General features: G+C 45.5%; 1 protein-coding gene across 5 annotated transcripts in view; it reads right to left on the bottom strand.

Moving 5' to 3' along the window:
- Positions 1-26,019, bottom strand: part of U2SURP (U2 snRNP associated SURP domain containing) — a 159,427-nt gene that overhangs the window by 13,423 nt on the left and 119,985 nt on the right. For all 5 annotated transcript variants that reach the window (XM_073579109.1, XM_073579110.1, XM_073579107.1 and 2 more), the window contains 11 exons: positions 25,439-25,543; positions 25,186-25,252; positions 24,921-25,084; positions 19,564-19,726; positions 19,332-19,411; positions 18,743-18,830; positions 17,862-17,981; positions 17,626-17,782; positions 17,430-17,522; positions 13,812-13,878; positions 1,731-1,890 (listed from right to left, as the gene is read on the bottom strand). In XM_073579109.1, coding sequence (XP_073435210.1) covers positions 1,731-1,890; positions 13,812-13,878; positions 17,430-17,522; positions 17,626-17,782; positions 17,862-17,981; positions 18,743-18,830; positions 19,332-19,411; positions 19,564-19,726; positions 24,921-25,084; positions 25,186-25,252; positions 25,439-25,543 — 1,264 coding nt within the window. The remainder of the gene's footprint in view (positions 1-1,730; positions 1,891-13,811; positions 13,879-17,429; positions 17,523-17,625; positions 17,783-17,861; positions 17,982-18,742; positions 18,831-19,331; positions 19,412-19,563; positions 19,727-24,920; positions 25,085-25,185; positions 25,253-25,438; positions 25,544-26,019) is intronic.

The raw sequence follows: 26,019 nt of genomic DNA, 5'->3' as shown, positions 1-26,019 counted from the left end.
CCGGCACCTGCGATATTCACCTATCCCCGTCCCATCGCTGCGCCCGCTCTGTCTTCCGGGTCCTCTGTCAGTGACGTTCAGGCAGCAGAGGGTGTGGCGTGCACTATGTCATCGCACCCTCTGTTGCCAGAACATCACTGACAGAGGAAGCGGAGGACAGAGCGGCACGCAGCGATGGACCGGGGACAAGTGAATATCGCATATACTTACTCCCTCCTGGCGCTGTCTCTGCAGCCCCTGCGTCTCCAGCAGCTCTTCCCTCCTTCAGCGGTCACGTGGTACCTCTCATTAAAGTCATGAATATGTGCATATTCATAACTTTAATGAGCGATACCACATGACCGCTGAAGGAAGGCGTGGGAGCAGGGGGGGGGGGCCAAGAATGATCTTGACACCCCCGCCGACCCCTGGTATATGACTCGTGTATAAGCCGAGAGGGGGACGTTCAGCCAACAAAAAGGGCTGAAAATCTCGGCTTATACGGTATACAGTAATAGAATTCCTTCCAAAAAACAAGGCGAGTAGCCTGTTTAGGATTAGCCCTATTCAATGATAACCTGTGGCATTTTAAATTGCAAATCCAAAGCAGAAATCCAATATTTAGGCTGGGGTCCCACTAGAGAATCACATACAATGCACGAACTTCAGATGAGATATGTAAATGACACTCGGCTTCTGCTCTGCTGCGAGGGTGAGCCAATTATCAGTGCTCTGTGTTCCGATGCTCTCACATGAGAGGTTCGGAGTATAGCTGCGGAGACAGAAAAAGTAATTTCTCCATATTCTCTGTTGTCGGCATCCGCGGGAATCACACTGCACACTGGTGATATCCAAGTGCAATGTGATGTTTCACACGCACCCTATAGACTTACATGGGTGCGTGCGATCTGATTTATCGGGAGCAATCGCAGCAAGCGGAGATTGTTTTCGCATGCCAAATTGGCATGAGAAAATAATTGTAGATGTGAGCTACATCATAGAGAAACATTGGGGCGAGTGCAATCCGATTTTTTAACAGATTGCACTCGACTGATTGCATCGCAAGTGGGAACAAGTGTTTAGCCTGAGTTTCTGCAGAAGATTCTGGGGCAAATACCGTACATGTTGCAATTTTTACCAGTAAAATCTGCTTTCTGAACCTGCACTAAGTGACAATGACACTTATTAGTTTTCAGATCTGCATAAGAAAAATGTGCAACCACAAACTTTAATATGTATTAAAAAAAAATAAAAGAAAAACAACAGTAACAGGTGGTTTGACGGTTAATTTCATGCTTTCCAGGGCTGTGGAGCGGGTACGCTAAACATCCGACTCCTCAATTTCCATGACACCGACGCCACCAAATTGGGCTCCGACTGACTCCACAGCCTTGAATTGCTTTTCATGCTCATTTCAACATGGAAGAGCTCAGAGTACTTTAAATCTCAGACACACAGATCTGTATATTACCATTAAGTCCTTAAGCCTGTGAAACTTTGATTCTAGAAACTGGTCAAAATAAATCTGTGGCAAGTGATCTAAGCAAAAGATTACGTTGATAGAAATGCGATTCAATGACTAGGACTTGTTTTATCAATGCAACTATTCACTAGATTTCAGCAATGCAGCTATTGAAAGTAAAGGAAACTGGATGAAAATGAACCAATCAATAGTGTGCTAAAAGTCACAACAAATTTCACCAGTGTCAAACCAGGTTTTTTGTTTTGTTTTTTTTTGTCTTTTTACTGACCTCAATTTCTCGAAGTTTGGCACGCTTCTCTTCACTCATTTCATAGTATTTCATGGATTTGGAATCAGACATGTCGTCTCGAATAGGATTTGAGTAGTAGTGTTGGTCCTCTGACTTAGAACTTTGTGTGTCATCTTCATCCTCACTGTCTTCTTCTTGACTACAAAGTGGATTTAGAGCTAGTTATTCTCCTTTAGAACGCAATGATGGGACTCGTTTCAACAGCACACCAAGTAGGTCATCTATCATTACAGTTTTTTTTATACTTACCATAAAAAAAAACAAAATCCTATTCTTAATGAATATATTGGGGGATACAGGAGTGTGGGTATATGCCCTGCCTCTAGTAGGCTGACACTAAGAAGAAAAAAGAAAGCATTGGCTCTGTCTGGAGGGCTATGCCTTCTCCACAGACTCCAGGCAGAGGCAGATCAGTTTAGTGCCAAAACCAGTAGAGGAACCCAAAACCAATAAAAATTCTATAACAAAAGACAACCAAGAATTAACAAGAACTGAACCCAGAAAAGAAAAACAAATAGGCAATCAGAGGTCCAGGTGGCAGCCACGAAGTCCTCAGCAATAAAACCCAGATAGATGACCGACTGTACAAGAGGCCACAAATGCCCTTGTAGAATGAGATATAACCTAAAGGGCTGAGATTTGTCCTTGCTCTTGAAGGCTTCTACAACTGCCAACTTAATACATTTAGAAATGGTCGTCTTGGAGGCAGACTACGCCTTGAATGACCTGTCATGGTTCACAAAAAGAGAATTGGAATGCCGGAAGACTTCCAAGACTGATGGGCCTTAAATCGCCACAACCAGATTCAGCCAATGGAGACAACGCTGGCAGGTATCAACTAGAGACCGGAAATGAGCAGTAACAACCAAGTTTACATTCACGTGGAAAGCACAAACCCCCCTTGTACTCACGGGGAAAGGCGATTTAATGCTTGCAGTGCTACTAGAGAGAAATCACTTCCTGTGAAGAAGTAGCTCGTCCTTGACTTGAAGGGTGTCCCTCACTGCCTGACAAAGGTCCTGTATAGGCTGAGGGCTTAGTATCCTGCTTACAGGTGCAGCAAGGTATTCAGACTTGCCAGGGAAGCGGTGTTACCAGCTGTCATCAGGCCAAAGAGGATCTGTGCGAAATGATCTTATATTTCTGGTGACTGTGTGTGTGAGGAGGTGGAGTACGCTCTCAAGCTGTATGTCATAGGGCATGGATTGTGCAAGTAAACACTCATGGATGAGATTAAGAGTGCTTCAGAGAAACAGTGGATTGGGATAGGCACCATTGAAAAACCCTAATCCATTCGGGGGGCTCTGTTTCTGAGGGGAATTCAAGGGGTCCTGAATGGGAAGGATGTTAAGGCACTGGCCATAGAGGGATCCCAGTTGACCGCATAGCATACATTTGCCATAGTGAAAGCTAGTGAAGTATGTAACTAGTGTGGCAGGGAGTTGCCTTTGGAGGTGGTAGTCTTCCAGGGAAGAAAACATACGTGTCTAGGAGAGAAAAAAAAAAAAAAAGAGATAGGCCTAGAAGGGAGCCTATCTGTACTTTGGAGAGGTTCAAGAGCAAGTAAACTACAGATCTGTGTACTTCATACGGTGCAGGTAGTATGAAGCAGCTGAATCTTCAATTTAGAGGAATTTTGTGGAGAGGAAGTTTAACAGGACAGAAGAAACGAGAAAAAGCCTAAAGCCCAGCAAAAATAGCCAGGGAAATAAGCCCCTTCCCCAGTAAACAGCGCAAAAGTGCAAAGACAAGTACATGACCTTATCTGATCTTAATATCTGACCTTCCCCAAGCCAGAGTAGGGGAAATGGTACCGATGGAATACCAGGCTGCTTTGGCTGCAAAATTAAAATTAAATTGTGGCCTAGCCACAAATAAAGCCAGGACCTTGATTTGTAAGGCTAACCAGCAAGAAAAAAGCCCCACTCTTTAGAGGTTTTTATTTGGCTTTTATTTCCTGCCTCTGGTGGCTGGGTAACCTCATTAATCAAGGCCCCAGCTTTATGCATGGCCAGGCAGCAACTTTAAATTTTCCAGATGACGACTTTCGTTCAACAGTGCAAAAAGGTGCTGGGAAAGAAGGAAATAGATGCAGAGAAGAGGGAATAGAAGTGTTGAAATTAGGCAAAGAGGCTGAAAAATTCAGGAGAACAATGGCACCCAACCTGAACCTGTAGGTGATTGGGGACTTGTAGGGCTTTTACTCACCCTTTCAACTTTTTGGTCACCCCTTTGGTGGCCTAGAAATAGATTGTGGAGACACTGGCATGCTACTGCGCAGCTGTCATGGTGGTTCAGTGAACGGTTTCTGTGAGTAGATATACGTGCACAATGTGAAAACCCTGAGATGGTGATCTAAAATGGGAGTCATCTACACCACTATAAAAATTTAAAAAAAACCCATGCAAAAGACCTGATACCATTTACCTATATCTGCCTCCTATGCACTACACTAACCTAAAACTGAGCAACCTAGAGTCTGAGGCGATAGTATAGCCCACCTAGAGGAGCCAACAGTTTTTTTTCTTCCTCGTGGAGTCAAAATGTAGCGCCTGTAGATAAATTCCCAGAGGGGTGTAATTTCCAAATTGGGGTCACTTGAGAGGGGATTCTGCTTTTCTAGCATGTAGAGGCTCTGTATAGGGAATCTGCAAACTATTCTAGGAAAATCTGCGCTCCAGGGGCAAACAACGCTCAGTTCCTCCCGAGTCTCACCATGTGGCTAAGCAGTACTGTATAGTCATACATAGGGTATTTCTAATATTTCTGCAGAAGTTGTGGGACGAATTTTGGTGCCATTTTTACCTATTTCCAAGTATGAAAATGTAAAATTTGGGGCTAACAGGTAATCTTGTGGTAAAAATGTTAATTATTTTTAATTCACTGCCCAATGGTATAAAATTCTGACACACCTGTGGTGTCAAAATGTTCACTGCACCCCTAGATAAATTCATTGAGAGGTGTAGTTTGTAAAATGGGGTCACTTAAGGTAGGGGTTCTGCTCTTATGGCACCTCAGGGGCTCTTCCAATGGGTCACGGCACCAGCAAAAAATAACAATCTGCACTATAATATGGCGCTCCCTCCCTTCTTGGCTTTGCACTGTGCCTGAGAAATATTTCTCGATTACATGTAGGGCATTGGCGCACTCAGGAGAAAGTGCACAACAAACTGAGAGGTCCATTTTTTTCCTATTAGCATTTATAAAAAATAAAAGATTGTGATTAAACATAAAAAGAAACATTTTAGTCGTAAAAGAGGGATTTTTGGTACTCACCTTAAAATCTCTTTCTTGTGGGACACATGTTACCATGGGTGTATGCTGCTGTCACTAGGAGGCTGACACGATGCAAAAAAGGAAAATAGCTCCTCCTCAGCAGTATACATCCATCGACAGGCACCAAGTACCTCAGTGTAAAAGCAGTAGGAGAAGCAACCAAAAACTCAAAATATGTACCCACCCAACAACCAAAGACCGTAGGCTCAAAAGTGGTACAACGAGATAGAGTGATGTGTCCCCCTATGAAGGCTCCAAGAAAGATTTTACAGTGAGTACCAAAAATCCCTCGTTCTTTAGCGCTTCATTGGGGGACACAGTTAACCATGGGACGTCCCAAACCAGTCCCAAGGGTGGGAAACAGAAAGAACACAAAGAAAACAGGCCTGCATCAGATGAGGCATGGGTATGAACCTTGTAAAACCTCACAAAAGTGTGCAATGATGACCAGGTCACAGCCTTGTAAATCTGTAAAGCTGAAGATCGGTGTCGAACTGCCCCAGGAAGCTCCTACCGCCCGGGTGGAGTGAGCCTTTACTCCTGGAGGGGGCTGTTCGTCCTGAATGCGGTATTACTCCAAAATTGCCGTACGAATTCAACTGGTAATAGTGGAATCGGAAACTGGAAGCCCCTTACGACGACCTTCAGAGATGGCTAATAGGGCATCAGAGCGGCGAAAGGAAGCAGTCCTTGAAAGGTAGATGCGGATAGCTCTGACCAGATCCAACTTGTGGAGGAAATTCTCCAGGGGATGAACCAGGCAGGGACACAGAGGAAAGGACAATTTCTTCATTAATGTGAAAAGAAACCACCTTGGGTAAGAAGGAACGGGCCTGAGAACTACCTTTCCCTGATGGAGAATCAGGAACGGAGAATGGCAGGACTGAGCCAGTAACTCAGAAACTCTCCTAATGGACATAATGGCAACCAAAAAGGCCACTTTCCATGACAAGACAGAAGCCGGAATGTCTTGAATGGGCTCAAAAGGAGAGCGCTGAAGTGCACAGAGGACAAGGTTAAGATCTCATGGATCTATCGGAGGGTGATAAGGCGGAGCCAAGTGGGCGACTCCTTGAAGGAAAGTCTTTACCTGGGAACAAGAGGCCAGCTCTTGTTGGAAAAGAATTGACAGTGCGGAAACTTGACCCTTTAGAGTACCAAAAAATAAACCAGAATCAAGACCCGCTTGTAGAAACACTAGGATGTAAAGAAGAGAAAAAGACATAGCGACCAAATTGTTGTCCTCACTCCACCGAAAGAAGGCTTTCCAGTATCTGTGGTAGATACGAGAGGAAACGGTTTTTCTTACCCTTATGGTCTGAATGACCTGATGAGAAAAACCAGCCTCCCTCAGGACTGCGGCCTCAACGGCCATGCCGTTAAACTCAGAGACTATGAACTCTGGTGGAAGAAGGGTCCTTGTGAGAAGATCTGGAAGCCTCCATGGAGCGTCCAAGAGCATGTTCATTAGCTCCGCGTACCAGGCCCTTCTTGGCCAATCCGGAGCTACCAGAATTACGGGGATTCGCGCCTTTATCTTTTTTATGACTCTCGGAATCAAGAGGAGAGGAAAAAGATAAGGAAGTTGGAATTGGGACCACGGGATCACTGAGGGCATCGCAATCGATGGCCAACGCTTCCCGGGACCTGGCTGAGAACAGAGGAACCTTGTGGTTCATCCGAGACGCTATCAAGTCGACGTCCGGAGTGCCCCATCTCTGGCAAATTTGGTTGAAAACGTCAAGGTTGAGAGACCACAGGCCCGATGCTAGACCCCGACGACTCAAAATTGGCTGCCCAGTTTTCCACCCCCGGAATGTGTACGGCTGATATGGTGGGAATGTGACACTCTGCCCATCACAGAATCCTTGTTACCTCTGCCATCGCCTGTTTGCTGCGAGTCCCTCTCTGGTGGTTTATGTAAGCCACCGCAGTGGCGTTGTCCAATTAAATTCGGACCGGGTGGCCTGGACTGCCAGCGGCGAAGGACAAGAAAAATCACCCTGATCTCCAGAAGATTGATGGGGAGAGCAACTTCTCGTACGTTCCAGTGACCTTGCTCTGTGTGATGAAGGAAGACCTGACCTTGCTCTGTGTGATGAAGGAAGACCACTCCCCAACTGAGGAGATTGGCATCGGTGGTGATGACCTGCCACTGGAGAGGGAAGAAGGACTTCCCGCGCAGGACTGAGGCGGATAGCGTCCACCAGCTCAGGGCTTGCGTCACCTTGAGGGGCAGTAGAATGGGCCGGTCCACAGAGAGACTGTCGTCTTGTCCCAGGTAAACAATAGGGCCAGCTGAAGAGGACGAGCAAGGAACTGGGTAAAGGGCACTGCTTCCATGGCAGCAATCATCTTTCCTAGGACTCATGTAGGACCACAGGGGAAGAGGAATTGGTCGCTTTAAAAGGCGGATTCCCTGGTAGAGAGAAAGAAACTTTTCCTTCGGAAGGAAGACACAGGCTTGGGCAATGTCGAACCTCATCCTGAGAAACACCAGGCGTTGAGCTGGAGTCAGGGAGGACTTCTCTCTGTTGATAATCCAGCCGAGATGGACCAAAATGTCCAAGGTGATCTGAAGGCTCAGGTCACAGTCTCGGCGGGACAGCCCCTTGATCAAAAGATTGTCCAAGTAAGGGATTATGAGAATCTCCTTGGATCGAAGGATGGCCATGAACGCTGCCATCACCTTCATAAATACTCTGGGGGACAGAGGCCAGGCCGAATGGAAGGACCGTGAACTGGTAGAGATCCTCCTGGTTTGCAAACCGCAGAAAACTCTGATGTTGAACACAAACAAGATTGTGAAGAAAAGCATCCTGAACTTCTACAGAACAAAGAAGTTTTCCAGGTTCCATGGAGATCACCGAACGTTGGGACTCTATCCTGAAATGGCGGGTCCGAAAGTGACAGATCAGTCGCTTGAGGTCCAAAATCGGACGGAGTGAACAGTCTTTCTTCAGGACTACGAAAAGATTGAAGTAGAACCCTGAAAACCATTCGTTCCAGGGAACAGGTACGATTACTCCTGTGCGTAGAAGGGAAGAGACGGCCTGAAGAACCCCTGGAGCCTGAGATCGGAGTCTTGGCAGACGAGACAAACGTCTTCCTTAAAGGGGGAATAAAATTTCATTTTGTAACTGGACGTGACTCTCTGACCCAGGCATTGTCGACCACAGACAACCATGTGTCCCGAAGAAAAGCCAGCTTCCCACCCTGGAGACACTCCCAGGTGGGGGTTATCCGTCACTTAGAGGAGAACGTGTTGGCGTGTCACCCAGAAGACTGGGAAGAACGACCCCTTCATCGCCAGTGAGGTGCAGGTATGAAGAAGAGCTTCTTCCTTTCCCCTTGGACGGAAGAACGGCCTTGCTGGGAGGAAGTCCCTGATGAAGACAAAGACTGAAAGGAACAAAAATGAAGCAACCTCTGACTGGGGAAGAGAAGTGCTTTTGCCGCCGGTAGCATCCAAAATTATCTGATCCAGTTTGGACCCGAAAAGCCTAGAGCCTTGAATGGCAAAGTTAGTGAGAGACTTTTTAGAGGGTGGGTTAGCATTCCACACTTTTAACCAGAGGATGCTGCATATAGCAATGATGTTGCTGTTAACCCTGGCGTAACAACAGGCCGCATCCAAAGAGGCGGTCAGAAGACATTTGCCAGCATGGACAATCTGGTCTGCCATCTCAGCCGGAGGAGCTACTGCTAGCATACCCTGGTGGAGTATTTTTGCCCAGGCAGACATGGACTTAGCTAACCAGGTGGAGGCAAAAATGGGACAGAGAGAAGCGCCAGCCGCTTCAAAGGCTGACTTAGCTAAGGACTTGATCTGCCTATCCGTAGCGTCTTTAAGAGACACATCGTCCAGCTGAAACAAGACTGTCTTGGAAGACAGGCGAGAAACTGGGGCATCCACAATAAGGGATTCTGCCCATGTACCAATGAGGTCTGAGCTGAAGAGATAAAGAATGTCTAGCTGCTTCCTTACCGGGAGACGCTTTTCAGGATGTTTCCAGTGTTTAGCCATAATTGCTTCAGATTCCCTGTGGTTGGGGAAGGTTTGTGAAGGACGTTTTACTGGTTTGAAGGAAACTGAGTGCTCCTGAGCAGGAGCCTCATCCTCCTGTAGGTTAAGAGTTTAGGTAATTGCCGAGATAAGGCTATTGACCATATCCTCCTGCATTTTTGAGACCTGGTCCATATCAGACTGGGAATCCGCATCCGACCCAAAAACCGCCTCCGAGGTGGGGGCATGGGGAGAAGAGAGCATGCTGGATGATGCAGAGGGACCCGGGGAACTGGAAAAGAGCTCGCTTCCTTTGCTTTGTTCCCGATCTGTCCCTGTGATGGTCGTGGTCAGGTGCGTGTGAGACGCTGTGTGACAGGTGTTCGGAGGACTGGTGGCAGCAGACAAATGTGGAAGTCGCTCCAATATCTGGACCAGGGACTGATACTTTTGTCAGGTCAGAGACCGACTGTCACATGGTAACAGCCCACTCCGGGGGGGTGGGGGGGGGTGCTCTCATCCCGGGCATTAGGGGGCTCCTGTGGGGCAGACATGGTGGAAGGGTTGCAGGACGGACAGAAAGGGGAAGACTGACACAGGCATAATGAACCACGGTAGGCTTAGAGGGGCAACGAGAAGCCTCTGCAGGGTTGGGCATAAATCGAGCCTTGGAAATACTGCTGAGAATGGGCTATATAGGGAACAGAGAGGTGAGGGAGAGGGTAGAGCCTTCCTGATGCCAGTGACGGTCAGCAGATGACTGCGAGGTTAGCTGTGTCCCCCTGCGGCAGATGTCTTCAGCTAAATGGGGGTCCGACACCGAGGGTGCAGAAGCTATGCAGGAGAAAGCAGAGTCTCAGTCAGAATTACATCTGCTGAGGAACAAGAAACGATGAAACTTCAGCTGAGCAGTGTTACAGCAAACACAATACAAAGCGGAGGGTGTGACCAAGAACGCCGGCCGGTGAAAAAGAAAGTAACAGTCTGACTGGCTGTCCAGCCAGGAGGATAAGCCGGCCGGCAAGAAAAGAAGGTGCCCTTCCGATTGGTGAATCGCTAAGGGGGGGGGGGGAGGTGTATCGGCAGGAAAAGAAGCTCTGTCATAGGAGCAAAAGCACGCCGGGAAGACGCGAGCTGTGGAGTGGGAAGGGGGCCTGGCCAAGTTTACCATCAAGGCAAGCCCTTCTATTGGCTAAAAAAGGCGCACGATTCAAAATTGCAGTGGTGACTGGCCAGAGGAAAACGGAGGGAGGAGGGGAGAGTGGGCCACTGAGTGAGAGGTCAGCCAGGGAAAAATGGTCACCGCTATGCAGGGCTACAGGGATAAAACCCGTCCTGCCCCCTAACAGTGATGCTATGTCCGCCGCTAATCGCGGCCTTACAGAATTAAAGCCACCCTGCTACCTGGACCTGCTGTGCTACGGGGATGGGAGTTATACAAACCTGCATGGTGAGCCCCGGTCATCTTCGCAAATGAGTATGCTATCAGGAGCCCTCGGATGAATGGGGGTCACTGGAATAGAAAATCCTCCTTCCCGCACTGTCTCGAGACTGTGCAGAAGACAGCGTCAACCCCTTACAAGAAGGGGGAAGGCCACCGCTGGTGACCACCATCTTCCTCTCAGCCCTCGCTGAGCAGAGGGGTGAGGTGTGAAAAAGGCAAACTGGCCATTGGGAATCAACCTGAAGCATCCCTAAGGGTGACAGGAGATTAAGTCCTGCCTCGCGGGCACAAGAGTGGGCGATGTGGGTGTCACCACACTGCTCTCTTGGTCGCATGAATGTGGGAAAACAGGGTGAGAAATTACTCTGTTACCCTGAAGATGAGAACCTGAAAAACAAAGAAAAAAGATTAATCAAACAAGAGATGACCTGAATTGGAAAACTGCAGATCTGGAATCAGATCCAGGTCTGCCTCCTACAGACACTAAGCTTAAACTGAGGTACATGATCCCTGACGGTGGGTGTATACTGCTGAGGAGGAGCCATTTTCCTTTTTTTGCATAGTGTCAGCCTCCTAGAGACAGCAGCATACACTCATGGTTACCTGTGTCCCCCAATGAAGCGATAAAGAAAATGTAATTATTCTTTCTTCACCACCCAATGGTATAAAATTCTGTGACACACCTGTGGAGTAAACGTGCTCACTGCACCCCTAGACAAATTCATTGGGAAGGGCAGTTTGTAAAATGGGGTCCCTCATAGAGGGGTTCTGCTGTTCTGTTACCTCTCAGGGGCTCTGCCAATGTAATGTGGGCATCCTCACTTCTTCCCTTCCGAGCTTTGCGCTGTGCCTCAAAAGTAGTTTTTCACCACATGGGGTGTTATCATACTAAAGAGAAATTGTGTAACAAGTTGCACAGTTCATTTAGCCCTTCTGAAAATTAAAAACTTGGGGCCAAAGCAAGTGGAAGAAAAATGGTAATTTTCCATTTACTCAGCCTAATTGGAGAAGAATTCTGTGAATCGCCTGAAGGTTAAAAATGCACACTATACTCCTAATTGAATTTTCACAAGAGGTGTAGTTTCCAAAATGGGTCACTTGTGGGGTGTTTCTACTGTTTAGACATATCAGAAGCTCTACAAACTACAAAGGAGACATGGCGCCCACAATAAACACCAGTCAATTTTACACTCCGAAAGTCAAACTGCGCGCCTTCCCTTATGAGCACTGACATGCACCCAAACAGTAGTTTTCCACCAGATATGGGGTATTGGTGTACTCCTTTGTCTTCTGTTACCCTTGTGAAAATGCTAAATTTGGGGCTAATCATCATTTTGTGGGAAAGAGTATTATATTAATTTTTTACTTCCACATTGCTTTAAATTCCCGTTAAGCACCTTAAGGATTAATAAACTTATTGAATTTGGTTTTGAGCACTTTGAGGGGTGCAGTTTTTAAAAATGATGTCACTTTTGGGCATTTTCTGTCAAATATGGCCCTCAGAGTCACTTCAAATGTGATGTGGTCCCTAAAAAAAAAGTTTTGCAAATATTGTTGGAAAAGTGAGACATTTATGATCAACTTTTCAAAATTTGAGGCAAAATTCCGATATTTTCACAAATAAACTCCAAAAATATCTGCCTAAATTTACCAACAAAGTACAATGTATCCCCATAGCGGATGAGTGCTGGAGCTGCTAGTCACTGACATGCACTGGTTCAGTCTGTAAATCACATGGACCAAAGGATCAATTACCGTATATACTCATGTATAAGCCGACCCCCCGCCCCAAATTTTGCCACAAAAAAACTGGGAAAACTTATTGACTCATGTATTATCCGAGGGTTAATGGTGGTCCAAGAAGGTGCTCCATAGATAAAAAAAACCCCCATATGCTGCTGCACAAGGGTTAATGCTGGCCCAAGAAGATGCTCCATAAATACCGCCCATATACTGATGCACAAGGGTTAATGCTGCTCCATAAATACCCCCCATATGCTGCTGCACAAGGGTTAATGCTGCCTCAAATACCCCCATATGCTGCTGCACAAGGGTTAATGCTGCTGCGTAAGATGCTCCATAAATACCCCCATATGCTAACTGCACAAGGGTTAATGCTGCCCCATAAGATGCTCCATAAATTCTCCCCATATGCTGCTGCACAAGGGTTAATGCTGCCCCATAAGATGCTGCTGCAATTAAAAAAAAAAAATGACATACTCACCTCTCCATCGCTGGGGGCCAGGTGCCGGTGTCCTTAGCCCCCGGCACCGGCAATATTTACCGGCCCCTGTTCCATCACATTAATGGGGCAGCATTAACCCTTGTGCAGCAGCATATGGGGGGTACTTATGGAGCATCTTATGGGGCAGCATTAACCCTTATGCAGCAGCATATTATGGGGGGTATTTATGGAGCATCTTATGGGCCAGCATTAACCCTTGTGCAGCAAGTAAGGGGTATTTAAAGAGCATCTTATGGGGCAGCATTAACCCTTGTGCAGCAGCATATGGGGGGTATTTATGGAGCATCTTCTTGGGCCAGCATTAACCCTTGTGCAGCAGCATATGGGGGGCGGGTGTTTATCTATCGAGTATCTTCTTGGACCACCATTAACCATAGGCTTATACGCGAGTCAATAAGTTTTCCCAGTTTTTTGTGGCAAAATTAGGGGGGTCGGCTTATACACAAGTATATACAGTACTCGCCTCTCCGTCGCTGGGGGCCAGGTACCAGTGTCCTTAACCCCCGGGCACTGGCGATATTTACCGGTCCGCGTTCCATCGCCGTCCACCGCTGTGTCTCCCGGGTCTCTGCAGTGACGTTCAGCAGAGGGCCCGCACTGACTACGTCATCGCGCCCTCTGCTTAACGTCACAGCAGGAGGACCCGGAGACACAGCAGTGCACGGCTATGGAACGGGGACAGGTGAATATTGCTCTGCCCCCCCGTCACTCACCCCTCCTGGCGCACGGTCTTCTCTGCAGCCCCTGCTTCCCCTCAGTCTTCTTCCTGCGTTCAGCGGTCACCGCTCATTAAACTCATGAATATGTGCATATTCATGAGTTTAATGAGTGGTATCACATGACCAGTTAGAAGACGACCGAGGGAGAAGCAGGGGCTGCAGAGACATGCCAGGAGGGGTGAGTATGGTCTCTGACATCCCCGCTCCCCCTCCCACCCCCCAGGTATATGACTCGAGTATGTACGGTAATAGACCAATGTGCTGTCTGCTGCGCACAGACACCACACTGCCCGAATATACAGCCATCCTAACAAGCTCATATTCACAGGTTTTATCAATTTTAAAACTGTCCAGTTTTTTTGTTTCTTACTTTTGATTTTCTTCCTCATCAGATTCATCATGTTGATCAAACATCTCCCATTTAGATGTTGTTACAGCTAAAACAAAACAAAGGCACATCAAATTATTTTATCTGACATGTTCTTATTACGCAGATATTTTACAGGGGTAGAAAAATTAAACGCCAGTATCCTTAGCGACCTTCAATTAGTAAATATACTAGATGATCGAACTTGTAGAAAACAGAACTCACAGCTTCATAAAAAAAAAAAAGGACATTTGTAGTGAATCACAATACTGCAAAGCCTCAAATTGCCTTGAAAAGATGTGTGTAACACTGAGGTCTCCTAAAACTGTTCTCAACACCTTTCAAGCTCTTTAAGACAAATGCAGCCTTATGTTAAAGTGACCTCATTATAAAAACGGATTTCTATCATTTGTGACGGGATGATGTGGGATATTATGGATAGTAGTCCGGCGGCTGTGATGGGATGATGTGGGATATTAGTGGTAATTGTCCGGTGGCTCTGGCTGACGGGATGATGTGGGATATTAGGGGTAGTAGTCCGGTGGCACTGGCTGAAGGAACGTTGTGGGATACTAGGGGTAGTAGTTCGGTAGCTCTGGCTGACGAGATGATGTGGGATATTATAGTGAATGTGGCCATGCGGAGTGGGTGGGGCTCTACACTCAGATAGATAGATAGATATATATATAGATATATATATATATATATATCTCTATCTATCTCTCGATATAGTTTGTTATAACTAACCGTAGTTAGTTACTATGCCCGGGCAGCGCCGGGCTCTTCAGCTAGTGTGTATATATATCAATCAAAGAAGGCCAATTGTGACCTACGCTAGTTAGCACTAATTGCCTGGATGGCTGGTGCCAGTGGCAGCAATGTTGATAGCGTCATTCACATTCTCAGTCATTGTATGTGGGGTTTTTTGCTTTGACCTACTCCATCCATTGCTAGTGCCACTATCTTTTAGCAAACATTTTGCACACAAATATAACATTTCAAAAAATGTTTAAACCTCACTTATCCAACCTTTGATAAAAAGGAATGAACAAGAAATGATAGGTAGAGATGTGATGCCCAAATAACCTAGGGCAACAACAGTAACAAAACTCCTCCATCTACATAAAATAATATCAGTAGTAACAGTCATCTCCAATTCTCAGTAATGTGAAAGTCTGTCATAACCGAATGAAGATTTTCCTCAAATTTAAAATTTTGTGAATGATCAGTCCAGGCAAAGAAATAAAGTTTCTATGATAAAGACAATATGTTTCAATGTGCACACAATGTAAGCTAGACAGGCATGTCTGGATTTGGGGAGGAGAAGAGTTTCTTGTCTTTTCAAAAAAACAATTTCCCCCCACATCCTTAAAACCAATTGCACTAGAAATGTAGAAACTCAGTACAGTCTCTTAACAAGTGGCACAATTTCTCCAACACCGATTTCTTTCTTTTCTGTAAAAAAAAATATTGAGCCAAAGAGATTACTGCTTTCCAGTACAAGGAGAATGCTGAAAAATGTGAAATTCAAATGAAGCAAGACAAATGCTGGCTATAACAGATTCACTGATCAATCACACAAAGTTGGTCCATTGCTACTGCTGCCACCTCTACGGTCTCTCAAGAAATTGAATCTCTATTATTCAAAGACTAACTACGACACATCTTCAGTGCTGCAGTTGTGCAACAGTCTAGAGTATTTGTACGACACTTTAGGGCTTTTTACCATATCTAAAATTGAGCGCTCTGAGTTCCTCGCTCTAGACAGTAAAATCGTAAAATGGCTTCCCTGCCTCAACTATTATAGTGGCTCTGATATTCCCTTTTTTTATTATGCTTACTTATATAGCACCATAATATTGCACAGATATATTATCATTGTCCCCATTGTCACTCACTATCTACACCATCAGTATGTCTTTGGTATATGGGAGGAAACCCATGCAAACATGGGGAGAACATATAAACATCTTACAGATGTCATTGGTCTGATTTGAATCTAGGACCCCAGTGCTGCAAAGCAACAGTACTAACCATTGAGCTACTGTGCTGCCCTTATTACCATGTGATGTGATAGTTGCATTATTGGGAAGGCAAAGTCTTCTGTTTCTGATGCAATCTTCTGCATTGTGTAAAATGGCGGTGGACATTTTTTTAAATCTTTCACGCAAATTGAATCCTAAATTGTTTAAATTTGCTTATACCAGAGAAATTCCTAAAATTCTAGAAGAATTTAATTTGCTGTGAATCGATAAAAGCATCTAAAAAAATATAGATATTATGTATCTCGACAGGACCCTCTTTCTATTTTCAAACTGGCCCAAAGAATAACTAATAATTCACCACTATATGACATATGACAAACAGTATCATCATATGTCATGTCTCTAACTTTGATGTGAGTTAGCAAACCTGTCAGATGATGGCCGATTTATTCAGCCATCATCTGCCTCTAACAGCTGTGGGTGGAGTGGAGCTATACCAGAGGTTGTTAATATGTTAAGTACCGCTGTAAATCTTTGACAGCAGCATTTAACACTTACTGGCAAGGGGGAAACATTCCTGATGGAATGCCGTGGGTCTAAGGTCATGACGTTTAGCTGGTGTTCATAGGAGATCGTGATTTTAGCTATGCATAGCAGTACTAATGCACTGTTATGTACAACACAATTGTTCGGATGATCACAGCTTTAAGTGTACTAACAAGTACAGTAAACAGTTAGAAAACCAAAACCAACTTCTCCACCATGACAGAAGATCAGCTCTCCACCCTCCTGTCAATATCACATCTCACCACTTGCACGCTTGACCCGCTCCCGTCCCACCTCATCCCTAACCTCACCACAGTCTTAATCCCATCTCTAAGACACTTCTTCAACCTCTCACTTACAAATGATGTCTTCCCCCTCAACCTTCAAACATGCCTTGATCACACCCATCCTCAAAAAAGACCTCACTCGACCCATCCTCTGTGTCTATCGCCCGATCCCGTCTCCCTCAAAACTACTGGAACAGCATGTCCATCTTGAACTGTCCTCCCACCTCTCCTCCTGCTCCCTCTTTGACCGGTTACAATCTAGCTTCCGACTGCATCACTCAACTGAAACTGCCCTAACTAAAGTCACCAAAAACCTACTAACCGCCAAGATCAACCGACACTACTCTGTCCTCCTTCTTCTGTCTTCGACACTGTGGACCATAGCCTACTGCTACAGATTCTCTTTTCTCTTGGCATCACAAACTTGGCCCTATCCTGGATTTCGTCCGAACATTTAGTGTCTCCCTCTCCCACCCACCACCTTTTTAATGAAATCTTTTGCTGGATTTTGCTGCCCCATGGATTTTGTAGTACTTCAAGTCTCTGTGCAACTGGTATCCTAATCCGTCAGATCAGCTGACCTTCTCTTCGTATTTGGTTTCTAAAAAAACTGTTCTAAGCCTGGCAATAGTGGAAATCCCTACATTCAGATCTCTGAAGATCAGCAAATTATGTTCTCCAAGGTCAGAAAAGGTACTTGCTAGCAGTATGCAGTTACAGAACTTACCACAGAGGGAAACACTCTCCAAGCAGAGATTGCACAATTGCTGATATTCTTTACATCTCCACAATCATTCACTCACCTTGTGACTCCAGCTCGGATTCATCTACAGCTTCCCATTTAGATGGTGCAACTTTGAAAATGGGCTCGTTCTTTTTGTCATCACCGATATCCACTTTAATAGAAAAGATAAAAACCAACAGACAAAGTCAGGAAACACTGCACCACGTGAAAACTAGAAACATACAGCTACAATGTGAGAAACATTACACCCTTACAAGGAAGGCCATCTAAGTCGTCATCAAGAGATTTCAATGGCACACCATCCAAATCATCAAGTGCGACACTATCAATGAGAATTCCATCGACATCCTCCAATGGAGCTCCATCTAATTCTTCTTCAATTGGGGCGCCATCTAAGTCATCAACTAATTCCTGTGGACATAAAATGGAAATTTTTAAGCATTATGGGTTAGAAATGTTGTGCTCTCTCATTGAATTACACTGTACTTACCTCAGGTTCTTTCTCTTCAATATTTACAAGGCCGAGGAATATGTTTTGCAATTTGATCAGAAAGGGCTCGGGATATATCGTCCAGTCTTCCCAGGCACGAAAGCAAGCCATAACACGTTGCTGCAGAGAAAAGGGCATAAAATAAGAATTATTGACAAATTTGTTCTTGCCAGGAAAACCTTTTGAAGTGGCAGTGCAGACTACTGAAAAGTGCATGGGCAGCCCTGGAATGAAAGCTCACATTGATCCTCACATTTAATACAGGATTTGGGCCACTTATACAACAGTAATCCTAGGTAAAGTTTCATTTCAAAAGTATTTTGTGTCAGTATCCTATAAACCAATGTCTAGCAATCAAAACTGTAAATACAGTTGGACAGAATCAACTAATCTCATCTAATTTTTAGACAGCGTAAAATAAAATCTAACATGCCTTAAATCTACAGTGGCTCCTGATACATTTGTTTAAAAGGTTTGCACCACCTTTTTGATGTCTTACTTTGTACAATAAATTTGGGCAAACGTTTTGGCTCCCAATGTCGCCTTTCCTGCTACTCCATGCTGACATAATTCATGCCATGCATTTGTCAAAAATTAAGATGAATTTGTCGACCTCGCTTGGCAACAAATCCACAAGGTTATGCGCCACCCCCTTTTCAAAAAGCTGTTGGACGTGGTGTAAAGACAGCAAAAATCTTAAAAATTAAAATTTGCGTACAAATTCTGCCTAAATTAAAGCAGTTTTAAGCAAAACTATTAACGGCTTGATGAATCGGGACTATGATGCGGTATGACATATGAATACAAGTCTTGGCATAAATTAAGCCATAATTCTGAAACAGAGTAAATCTCATCACCTAAAAAAAATAGAATTCACTTACCTTAAAATTCTCTGACTGTAGGTGACCTTGTATGGCTCTGTAGGCAGCATTCAAATCAGCAAAAATTTGGCATAATTTATTTTCAAAACTGAAAAGATAATTAAGAAATGTAGAGTAATTCCACATATGAACTTTTCCACAATTACATTTAAAACCAAACACCCTTAACTGACACTATGAGAAGCATTAATCAGATTCTGCCTGACTGACTCCCATAAAAAAAAAAAAAGTTTGAAAGGAGCTTTTCATACTCATTTTTCTTAAATTCCAGTGATTCACAGCAGCAGCATAACACCCACTGTCTGTGTCCCCCAATGAGGCGTAGGAGAAACATACAGGGCTGCAATGGCACAGTCAGTATCTGATTCATGTTGCCCGTAGTTCAGTCAGCATGAATTTAATGACAGGTTCTCTGTTGATACATACCCTATCGTCATCACTTTAACTGGGTTCCTGTAATTTGACAGTAGGAGGCAGATACAGGAAAAGACCACTTATGCCACAAATTGCATGTTTACTCCCCTACATTCTGTAAGGGCATCACTGTGTTTCACCAGCTTGGATGTAGCAAAACCTTGGAAATACTTACAATTTTCTATAGTAAGACGCGTTGGCAACTTTTGCCGAAGAATTATACAAGACATCTGACACCAGGTACAGTCTGGCGATCTGTTTAGAAATGGAGTACAGGCATCATAAGTATAAAATACAATGAGCAAAATAAAAAGGAACTATAAACGAGTAGACAGTGATGTTACTCAATCCACTCACTGCAAGAACTAAGGACAATGTAGCAACAACCTGTAAAGCAAAAACGATACCTTTTTTGGGAGAGGGGTTTTCAATATTGACAGTGATTCTGTTATACAATCTACAATTTCTTCTGCTGCTTCTGCGTGGGTAAGACAAAACATCATAGCTTCACCAATGTCGTTCTTCCTAGGGGTCAGTCCGCGTAACACTTCTTCTAGCTTGTCCCTTTGTCTAAAGTTAAAACAAAGTTAGTAAGGTTTCATCAGCTCAGTGACAGGCTGCACTGGCGAAGATGGGAAGTCACCACTGCAGCTGATCCAAGACCCGACGCAGCAGTGTAAGGCAGCACCGGACTCAGGGGGAAGTAAAAGGTTGGTTAATTTTTGTTTTCTTAGCACCTTCTTAAGCCTTTGGAGTAATAATCTTTTAAAGTGAGACAAACCAAAAGTGTGAGAACAAATTCATCCAATACATAAATGCGACTGAGGAATTATATTTCGTGTAAATCAGCATTTTATGCTTCAAAATCCAATTAGAAAAATGCTTCAAATGCTCTTCGAAAAAGCTTCTTGTTGACAGCTGGCGGTCATTTGAATAGAGTGAGCCTGTGCACGTCTAGTCAGAATGTGGCTGGAAGTATGTCTTTCACGTACTTGGGACAGCATGGTGGCTCAGTGGTTAGTACTGCAGCTTTGCAAAGCTGGAGTCCTGCCTGGGTTTAAATGCCACCAAGGACAACATGTGCAAGGAGTTTGCATCTTCTCCCCATGTTTATGTGGGTTTCCTCTGGGTACTCCAATTTCCTCCCACATGTCAAAGACCTACTTGTCATGATCTAACAGTTTTAAATTGGACAAAGTGAATTTTTTTTACTTTGTCAAGTGCAATGTGTGACGTGATTGCCCCCGGTGGCCATTGGAATTATCACACGTGGTGTTTTTCATTCTAAGTTGCCCGGTGGTGGTTAGTGGTATCGCACTTTAGGTTTAATGCGCACATAATTATAAATCAGGTGTGAGGCTCTATAAATTAGTCTCAGGGTATTCAATCATTGTTGGTGATAGTTGTTCATTTGCAACCAACCTTGGTGGTGGAAGGAGCTGGAGAGATTGCTCAGCTCAATCTGAGTTCTGATGTGGAAGGAGTCACCGAAGGGAGTTCTTTGCAGCGCTTACTGAACTTGGTGGCAGCTATTCAGGAGGAAGGCTGCAGTCGGTTGCTGGACTCTGTGCTGGAGCATTTGCACAGAGAGAGCTAAGTTTTCTATTTCCCCTGTTTGTGACTTTCCTTATGTGTGATCTAGTGCAGTGGTGGAATTAGTTTCCGCACCGGCCAATGCCCTAGCGAGGGACTAGGTTCAGGGCGAGTCAGGGCATAAGGTTCGCGTGCGGCGACAGGTGCGGAGCCTGTTTAGGGAACGTAAGGAGTGCAGGGACGCTTCCTAAGGGGAGCTTAGGAGGTCTCCACTTCCCTATTTCCTATTACAGGGCCCACCACTGTAATTGTTCCTGTGTTTCCCCTTATTATTTAAATTCGCCAGCTGGAGGCGGGGTATCCAGTTTTACGTGTACTTTTTAAATTCGCCAGCTGGAGGCGGTGTATCCGGCTGCACGTTCCGTTATTATTTAAATTCGCCCCGCTGGAGGCGCTGTATCCAGGGTCACGTGTGTCAAAATTCGCCCTGCTGGAGGCGCCTGTGTCCAGTCACACGTTGATCATTACATTATCACCAACCATAAAAAAAAAATTTTCTGCTGAGCCATGGACCTAATGCAAACCTTTACCCAGGTACTGCAGACCTTTACTGAAGAGATCAGGGGGCTGCGCGGTGAGATGGTGCAGCAACTGCAGCTGTTGGTGGGCTTTGGAGGTTTGATTCAGGCACAGGCTCAGCCAGAACCCAAGATATCTCTTCCAGACCGGTTTTCTGGAGGGAGAGATCAATTCTTGGTATTTCAGCAAGCCTGTAAATTATATTTCAGGCTGCGCCCTCGTTCTTCAGGGAGCGAAGAGCAACGGGTGGGGATCATTATGTCCCTTTTGAAGGGGGATCCCCAGTCCTGGGCCTTCTCCCTGCCGGACGATTCACCATCTTTAGAGTCCGTGGACGAGTTTTTTGCGGCTTTGGCGCTTGTGTATGGGGATCCTGATGGCGTCTCTCTGGCGGAATCCCGACTCCGCAGGTGTAAACAGGGAGCCCGGGTTGCTGAGGAGTACTGCTCCGAGTTTAGGAGATGGGCCACTAACACTCAGTGGAATGACCCTGCACTTAGGAGTCAATTTGCGCAGGGTCTGTCTCCAAAATTGCAGGACACTCTGGTGCAGTACGCCGCCCCCAGGTCGCTGGAGGCCGCCATGTCCCTCGCCATCCGGGTGGATAGACGCCTTAGGGAAAGACATACACAAAATGTGCCCCTTGTAGTCCTCTCCGGGGGGGGGAGGACCCCCCGGTACGGTTGGTGGAACCCAGGCAGCCCGGTGTTGTTGGTACAAATAGGGGGTTGCCTGGGGTTCGCCGTGGTGGGGGGGTATGCTTTTCCTGTGGGAAGCCGGGCCATTTCATGGGAGCCTGCCCAGGGCGTGCCAAGTCTCCGGACGAACCGATGCAAGTAGGAGGTGTTAGGTTGTGTTCAGGCCTGCCTACGGTTCAGGGAGTGGTGTCGGCATGTTTTTTCTGTGGGCAGACTGGTCATTTCCTTAAGGCGTGCCCATTACGTGCCAAAATATCTGTGTCATCTCAGAAGCCGCAGACCCCTGGTCGTTTGGAGGAAGGCAACCAGGGAGTGTACATTTCCTCCATTTTGCCCTCCCAAGGTATTATGTCAGCAGAAGTGTTTGCTGGCGGGGTACCGGAGGTGGTACCGGTGCTTGTGGACAGTGGAGCAGGGGTTAGTCTGGTGGATGCTCGTTTTGTCCAGACTCATGGCCTGAAGTGTAGGACGCTGGCCCAACCTATAAGCGTCCAGGCCATTAACTCTGTTCCACTGAGCCAGGGGAGCCTTACCCAAGTCGTAGAAAACATCCGTCTGCGTATAGGACATCATGAGGAGTCCTTGTCATGCTACGTCTTGGAGGGAAAGCCAGTACCTATCGTTTTAGGCTTCCCCTGGCTGAAAAAACACAACCCGGGGATAGATTGGCGAGCAAGGGAAGTAGTCAGCTGGGGGCAGTCGTGTGAGGGCTGCTACCTTGGGACTACTGTCTCTGCCGTCTCTCTTCAGGGGACCCCTTCCTCTCCTGTGAGAGCAGCGATGGTGCGGCGGGAGAGTAGGGGCAAGTTTCAGCCCTCGCCGCTAGCTAACCCTGTGAGAGGCAGACCTCGTGGTGGAAAGGGTTGGAGTGTGGTGTACCCTATGGTGTAGTTCGGGGGTGTGAGTGTGGTGACACAGGGGGACGCCTCTGTTATCAGGTCCAGAATGAGTTCGCCAATTTTATGACATAACGAATGTGTGCAATAAACGTTCAGGTCCGGACCTGTGTGTGAACGAGCATGTATGGGTGGCCACAAAAAAAAAAAAAAAAAAAAAAAAAAACACATCTTGTGGAAGTGTGTTGTGGAGCCTAATAAGCTCATAACAAAGATACTCATACATAAACTCGTTCCCCAGGTTGGCGCTATGGAGATGAGTGATTCCTCCAAAATAAACTTTATTGCCAATACCAGCTGTGTGTTTGTCATAAATTTAATTTCAGGTGATGGTGGGGTGAACTCAGGGTCTGGCCGTCCCCGCTGTAGGGGTTTCCCTAACGAGGGGTGGTCTTGAGGGTCCAGAGGCCCCTCATTAAGGAGGGGGTACTGTCATGATCTGACAGTTTTAAATTGGACAAAGTGAATTTTTTTTACTTTGTCAAGTGCAATGTGTGACGTGATTGCCCCTGGTGGCCATTGGAATTATCACACGTGGTGTCTTTCATTCTAAGTTGCCCGGTGGTGGTTAGTGGTATCGCACTTTAGGTTTAATGCGCACATAATTATAAATCAGGTGTGAGGCTCTATAAATTAGTCTCAGGGTATTCAATCATTGTTGGTGATAGTTGTTCATTTGCAACCAACCTTGGTGGTGGAAGGAGCTGGAGAGATTGCTCAGCTCAATCTGAGTTCTGATGTGGAAGGAGTCACCGAAGGGAGTTCTTTGCAGCGCTTACTGAACTTGGTGGCAGCTATTCAGGAGGAAGGCTGCAGTCGGTTGCTGGACTCTGTGCTGGAGCATTTGCACAGAGAGAGCTAAGTTTTCTATTTCCCCTGTTTGTGACTTTCCTTATGTGTGATCTAGTGCAGTGGTGGGATTAGTTTCCGCACCGGCCAATGCCCTAGCGAGGGACTAGGTTCAGGGCGAGTCAGGGCATAAGGTTTGCGTGTGGCGACAGGTGCGGAGCCTGTTTAGGGAACGTAAGGAGTGCAGGGACGCTTCCTCAGGGGAGCTTAGGAGGTCTCCACTTCCCTATTTCCTATTACAGGGCCCACCACTGTAATTGTTCCTGTGTTTCCCCTTATTATTTAAATTCGCCAGCTGGAGGCGGGGTATCCAGTTTTACGTGTACTTTTTAAATTCGCCAGCTGGAGGCGGTGTATCCGGCTGCACGTTCCGTTATTATTTAAATTCGCCCCGCTGGAGGCGCTGTATCCAGGGTCACGTGTGTCATAAATTCGCCCTGCTGGAGGCACCTGTGTCCAGTCACACGTTGATCATTACACTACTGATAGGAAATTTAGATTGTGAGCCCCAATGGGGACAGTGCTGATACTGTCTGTAAAGCGCTTTGGATTTTTGAGCTATATAAGAGTAAAATAAATACTTGCTGCCATGTGACTGCCTGCTCTTGCCGCCATGTGACTGCTTGCTCTGGCCGCAGACTCTCCAGAAATCTGAAAGCGTGGGGTGCAAACTTTAAGCAAAAGACCAGTCAACCCTGCTAAGCCACGCACAGATGGAATGGGTCCACCCATCTAATGTGCACGGTGGCCTTCTAACTCCCCACTGACAGATGATGTCAAGAGATAAGAATTAAGCCTTTTTTTTAATAAACCCAATCCTTTTGTTGTTCTGGCAGACTTTGATAGACGAGTCAGGCAGCAGCTACTCGCTCAACACATGAACACTCGGCTGAGTGTAACATTAATAATGTGTATGGGAAACTTGCGATTGATAAGGTGTATGAGCACCTATATAAATTGATGAAACATATTAGATAATATTCATCCAAACCCACTGGTGTTGGCCATTTCATTTGTATTGGAGTCTCCCAACATCATATGTTGGGAAAAATATGGGGAATAAACCACTGCTGGCTGTTTGGCAGCTGCTCATTCCCCTCACTACATTGACAAAAGGTTTTTTTGACCCTGTATGCTTATGGGGGCGCTCGGTTGTCCTCTAAAGTGTATTAGGATCTTTTGATGTAGCTGCCATGCATGAATACATACTCCTCCTTGAGGGATCCTTTTTTGATGGGCTCCTCAACAAAAGTCTCCGTCTCCTGTTCCTCTGTCATACCATGTATATATGGGTTTAATGGTGGCGGCCTCCAAAAAGAGCCATTCTTAAACATTCTGAAGTCTTCTGTCTTCCACTTTGTAGGTGAATCCCCCTAAAGTTTAATAAAAAAAAAAAAAAAAAAAAAAAAAAAAGAGGCATTATTACTACTGATTGAAGACGAAAAAAAAAGTTCTATAATTTTATACCACTTGCCTGTAATATTGAGTATAGCTTCCACCTGTAGTATACGTGCGCTGGTGTCTGGTTTTCAAACAGGAACCTGTTAAAGACAGATGGATATTTAGGACAGTAATGGGTAACAATAACGAGTTTTCGTAAAGCAATTGACAACCGTTACAAGAATACACTGCCCACATCTTCATTTTCAAAAATACTGTAAATACCAGGACAAGTTTTTAGAGACCGTAAAAAGCCTGATGATCGACAAAATATTGTATGTCCATACCTGAACATTGGATTGTTGAGTTCTCTGTTCATGATCATAGCTTCAAACATTGGACCTTCACGCACCACAAACTCGATCATGCGATGGATCAGAGCGAGTAAATTCCTACAACGACAGCAGAGTTAAAGAAAAATGTATTCACACCCTACCTACTAGTTGTACTCCACCTACACTGGTTACTAGAGACTCTGCAATGTGTGTTAACATACTGCATGAACATGGGGTGTACGTGTGAATGTCCACTTTCAAATGGCTGTAAAGGCAAGTTAGATTTGGGAGGTCCTACAGCAGCTGAGGGATCAGTCCCAAAAAAGCAAGGCGATAGACAACCATGTAGCTTAAAGGCTTGGTTGTAACAAGGATCATATTTCTATAATCAAAGGATCTCCAGCCAAATAATAGTCAGCGTGGGGCTTATTTTGCTTCTTACAGAGACATTGGCATTTTAGAAAATATAATTTGAAGTGATTTAAAGAGGCATTCAAGTCTACAAAAATCCTCAGCCACCCAAGACATAGATGATGACTGTTAGATCGGCGTGGGATCCTCCAGATTAGATTGCATTGTTCTTTTCTGTCTGA

Source organism: Dendrobates tinctorius, unplaced genomic scaffold (assembly GCF_039654945.1).
Source record: "Dendrobates tinctorius isolate UK_male_01 unplaced genomic scaffold, ASM3965494v1 ptg000060l, whole genome shotgun sequence".
Lineage (NCBI taxonomy): Eukaryota > Metazoa > Chordata > Amphibia > Anura > Dendrobatidae > Dendrobates > Dendrobates tinctorius.
The sequence above is the reverse complement of the archived record's forward strand: the minus strand, read 5'-3'. Positions and strand labels throughout refer to the sequence as shown.